The sequence below is a fragment of the Cystoisospora suis genome (assembly GCF_002600585.1).
Source record: "Cystoisospora suis strain Wien I chromosome Unknown contig_3406, whole genome shotgun sequence".
NCBI classification, from domain to species: Eukaryota; Apicomplexa; class Conoidasida; order Eucoccidiorida; family Sarcocystidae; genus Cystoisospora; species Cystoisospora suis.
The window spans coordinates 183-5,135 of record NW_027156201.1 but is presented as its reverse complement, the minus strand read 5'-3'; the positions used below and the strand labels follow the sequence as shown (position 1 = coordinate 5,135).

General features: G+C 52.4%; 1 protein-coding gene across 1 annotated transcript; it reads left to right on the top strand.

Moving 5' to 3' along the window:
* Positions 1-916: 916 nt before the first annotated feature.
* CSUI_006670 (retroelement) lies at positions 917-1,799 on the top strand (the record flags this gene model as incomplete). Its single annotated transcript, XM_068066824.1, has 2 exons — positions 917-924; positions 998-1,799. 2 exons carry the CDS (start codon positions 917-919, stop codon positions 1,797-1,799), a joined length of 810 nt encoding a protein of 269 aa, XP_067921200.1.
* Positions 1,800-4,953: the final 3,154 nt, after the last annotated feature.

The following is a 4,953-nucleotide window of genomic DNA, read 5'->3' as shown; positions in this document are numbered from 1 at the left end:
TGGCGGAACCCAGGAAGCCACCAATGGTGTCGGAAGAGGAACTACCGAACCTCACATGGGCCACTCCAAGGCCAGCCAAGAAAGGGACGGCAAAGGGAAAGGACCCCAAAGACAAAACACCCTTCATTCTAACGTCTGAGGACGAAGAGGAAGAACCCCCAACGACCCCCAAGAAGAGGGCCTCGAAACCACGCAAAACCAGAACCACCCCACCATCCGCGAATGGAAGGGGGTTGGAGGAGCAACCATTCAGGATAGCAGGAGTAAGAGAATCGAAAGGAAGCGACCACGAAACCACTCTGTCTAAAGAAGGGAAGGAAGACCCGCAAGGGGCAGAAGACCGGAGACCTATCGAACAATGCCCAATGATTCAGTTAAGGAATTGGATCAAGCGAAATGAGGTGGAATTCATAGCCATGGCCAAAGTGGAAACGGGAACGGACAACAATCACCACGAGATCGGAACTGAACTATGCCTAACAGTGGGACAAGTACAACAACCTCCACCCAGCCAGCTACTGAACCAGGGGAAGGCGAAGCTCGACCACGACTTCGCACAGCTAGTGGACGAATTCGAAGACATCTTCAGAAAACTACCAGCCGGGGCAGTCAAGGATAGGCCGATTAAACACCAAATACCCACGATTCCAGGAAGGATACCCGAATACCCCAAGAAATGCTATCACCTACCAGAGGATCAACTCAAGGAACTCAAGAAATACCTGAAGGATCTACTAGAAAAGGGATTCATCGTACCATCGCAATCGCCAATAGCGGCCCCAGTATTCTTTGTAGGGAAGTCAGACGGAAGCCTGCGACTGGTTATCGAGTACAGAGCACTCAACGGGATCACTATCAAGGGCAGCTACCCCATCCACAGGATCGAAGATATAATTAACAAGCTAGGCAGAGCACAATGGTACAGTAAGCTGGACCTCCAGAAGGGATACTACCAAGTCGAGGTGGTGGAGCAGGATCGGTGAAAGACCGCATTCAGAACACGCTATGGCACCTTCGAGTTTAAGGTGATGCCCTTTGGACTGGCCGGGGCACCCTCAACCTTCCAGCATCTAATGCACTCTACCTTCATCAGAGAACTGGATGACTTCGTGATAGTGTACCGAGATGATGTGCTCATCTACTCGCGTTCCAAGCGAGAGCACCTCGCCCACCTACGCACAGTGTTCGAAAGAGCGCGGGAGCACCAGCTCTACCTCAACCCCGCCAAGTGCGAGATAACGAACCAGCGCGCGACCTACCTGGGCTTCGTGATAGAGCCAGGAAAGGTATCCCCGGACCCCAAGAAGGTGGAAACTGTACGCGATTGGCCCGAGGTGCTTAAAGACAGGAAAAAACAACTAAGAGGGTTCCTAGGAATGGTCGGGTTTTATAGGAAGCTGATCCCGAACTTCAACAAGTTAGCCCACCCGCTACACCAACTACTAAAGGAGACCTCCGACATGCACTGGCGACCGAAACATAGCCGCGCGGTGCACGACCTGAAGGACAGCCTAGTGCATGCAACTAACTTACACATTTTCGACCCCGGAAAACCAATGGTTATCAAGACGGACGCCTCACAACATGCAATAGGAGCAGTATTGGAACAAGAAGGGCAGCCGGTAGCCTTCGAATCCAGGAAGTTAAGCACGCGAGACCAATTCCTCCCGGCATATGAGAGTGAACTGCTTGCCATAGTGTACGCATTAACAAAGTGGAAGTCCTTCATGGGGACGAAACTAGTGATGGTGGAGACGGACCATGCAACCCTCAGCAGGATGCTGTTACAGAAGAAGTAACACCACGCTTAGGGTACTGGATCGACAAGCTAACGGATTTCAACCTAAGGGTAGTATATAAGCCCGGGAAGCAGAACTTGGTAGCGGACGCCATTAGCCGGAGGCCAGACCTCCTGGCAGCCGTTCAAGGCGAGCGACCACAACCGAGAGGAAGAGGACTAGCTGAAGAATTCCTGAGATGGAAGAGATGTTACCAAAGGTGCGGGGACTTTTCTACTCCCTTCCGCGTAGCAACCGATAAGAGTGACCACGTGGAGGGAGAGCCGATCAGTGAACATAAGGCAGGCCATGTGTGGTACAATCGCCGCGAATATGCATGGAATAATAACTTCCTCTGGGTCCGGGCAAAGCCCGGCTGGAGGATCTGTGTGCCCAGGGGGGAAATTAGAAAGGACATCCTCGCACAGTTTCATGACCAAGTTCTAACCGGACACCCAGGAATAGATAGGACCAGATTGGCAGTTAGGGAACACTTCTGGTGGCCAGGGATGGATAGCGACATAGAAGCCTTTGTGAGAGCATGCGTCAAATGCGCCAAGAATAAGGCCCCTAGGCAGAAAAGTGGGGGACTATTACAACCACTCGAAATACCAGAAGTACCGTGGGAGGAAATTAGCATAGACTTAATTGTCGGACTACCCCGGACGGCAGAAGTGTACGACGCGATACTAACAATAGTGTGTCGGCTTACGAAGATGGCCCATGTCGTGCCAACCACAGTTAACATCTCGGCAGAGGGGATAGCACAAATATTAATCAGGGAGCTAGTAAAATTACATGGAGTCCCGAGGGCCATAGTAAGCGATAGAGACCCGAGGTTTACAGGAGAGCTATGGGGAGAGTTTTGCAGGAAGCTAGACATCAAGCTGAAAATGTCGACAGCGTGCCGCCCACAAACAGATGGGCAGACAGAGCGTACGAACCAAACTATAGAACAGATGATACGATGCGAGCTCATGGGGGACGAAACACCTTGGGCAGAATTACTTCCTATCCTAGAGTACGCATACAACAGCACCCAGCATTCGAGCACCAGAGCCGCGCCGTTTGACCTGCTATACGGATTCGTGCCACCCAGACCGATCTGCAAACGATTAGGCATCCCGAGCATAGCCGGGGGAACCGCACTCCCAATGCAGGCCCACATCAAACTACTCAAAGCCAAGCAGGAGCTGTCACGAGCACAGGCCTACCGGAAGAAGTATGCGGATAGGTCACGGAGGCAGGTAGAGTACCCCGCGCAGAGCAGCAAGGCTGGCTGAAGGCAGCCAACCTGCCAGCGGACGGCAGCTCCAAGGCACTAGGCGAGCGGTTCAAGGGACCATTTACAATCGAGAAGATGCTAGGACCAAGCGCGGCCCGATTGCAAATGCCACCTTCAATGCTAATTCACCCAGTATTCCACGTTTCATTGCTCAAAACGTACGAACCAGAGCCGTCGCACCTGAGAAGGGATGCACCAACACCAACCCAGCAGGCCATCGAGGGGGACGAATATATAGTGGAGGCAATACTGGATCACAAGGAGACCCGACAGGGGCCCAAGTATTTGGTTAAATGGCTAGACGGTTCCCCGATCTGGGAACCGGAAGGCAACCTCACTAACGCTCGGGACCTAGTGCGACGCTACCTCCGAGGCCGCAAGGGTCAAGAAAGGCAAGAGAGGAACCGTAGTTAAGAGGGAAGCGGTTTCAGGAAGAACTCCTGACCAGAGCAAAAAGAGAGACGTAAGCACTGACACGAGAGAAAAGGGCTCCTCGTACCAGGGCCCAGCAGGACGGACAAGAGCCTTGATCCAACCGAGGAACAACGGGGGACTTCTACGATTCCGATATGATGGATATACATATACGTGCGAACGATTGCATGCTTATGTTATCATCGGGGACCCAGTTGACCCAGGGTTGTACGATGACGTGTGACGTGCCATGCCCGTGTCAGTGAAGTGTCGTGATAGAACCGTGCGACCCAACTTCTTTCAATACAGCGAACGCACCCATTGACCCGACTTTGCGCCGGAGGGCATACTTGAGTTCCTACCCGATCAAGTATGACAAAATGCCTTTTGCTTCCCATTGATACCTAACTTACGAGGAAAGCTTGTGTTTTGCCTTGCCGGGCTGCCTTCTGCTTTTCTGAGCGCGGCGCCCGTTGTCTTGCGGCGCCCTGCGCAGGCTGCTGCTAAGGCGGGAGAATTCCCCGCATAAAAATTCTGGCCGTTCTAGGCCTTTCTGTGTTTTCTCTGGGCAGACTAGCTATCCTAATGATTCTACTTCCTGATTAGGCTCCTCTAGGGGCCCTAATTCATTTTTCTGAGGTCCACGGACCGTAGTTTCGCACTCTCGGTTCGTGGGCCAGTTCGGTTGTCCGACTATTAGGTCGCTTAATTGGCCCGTGTTGGCCTTTACTGTATTTTTCCGGTTTTATTGAGTTTACCTGAGCTTCGAGGCTCTGGATAGGCCCTCCTATCCTTATTCGGCTTATTAGGCTCCCCTAGGAGTCCTATTTGTCTCGTGTGTAGACCGTACTGCTGCCGTGCTACCTAGCGTGATTGTGCGCGGGTCTGGAAGTCCGGCCGTTGCGATTTTTCCGAAAAATGGGTTCCCGCCTTGATGCGGGATTATAATAATTCCTAAAATAGCGCAAGGTGCCTAACGCACCTTGAATTAACTCCTCGAGTGGCCTGGCTGCTGAGATCAGCCGAAATCGTGTTCCGCTACGCACGAGTTGCGGGGTAGACAGCGCTTGGTCCGGTTCTCCGCTGCTTTGGTGCGGAATATCGATGTTTTTAAATTTGCGCGTACGGCTATAATTCAGGTATCTCTAGATAGCTCTTCCTCTCCTCTATCTAACTCGGCTAATTTCAAGGCGGTGCGGGGCCTAGGTGCCGCGCGAGACCGCCGTGCAATTTCCGACCCCTGCCCTAGATCACGAAAACGGGGTCATGCACTTCCTTTGCGTCCAACCGCCTTCTGATGCCTGAGGACACTCCCAATAGGTTTTCGTGGTTTCTTTCTTTCTTTTAACTTTCCTTTAAAAGCGTCAATCCCCTTGTTCTGCTTGCACGAGCCTTGTTCTTCTCCCTCGACGGTGTAGGCGATGTGTTGGCGAGCTGCTAGGGATGCTCAACGTTTTGGCGAGGCAAGTTCGTCCT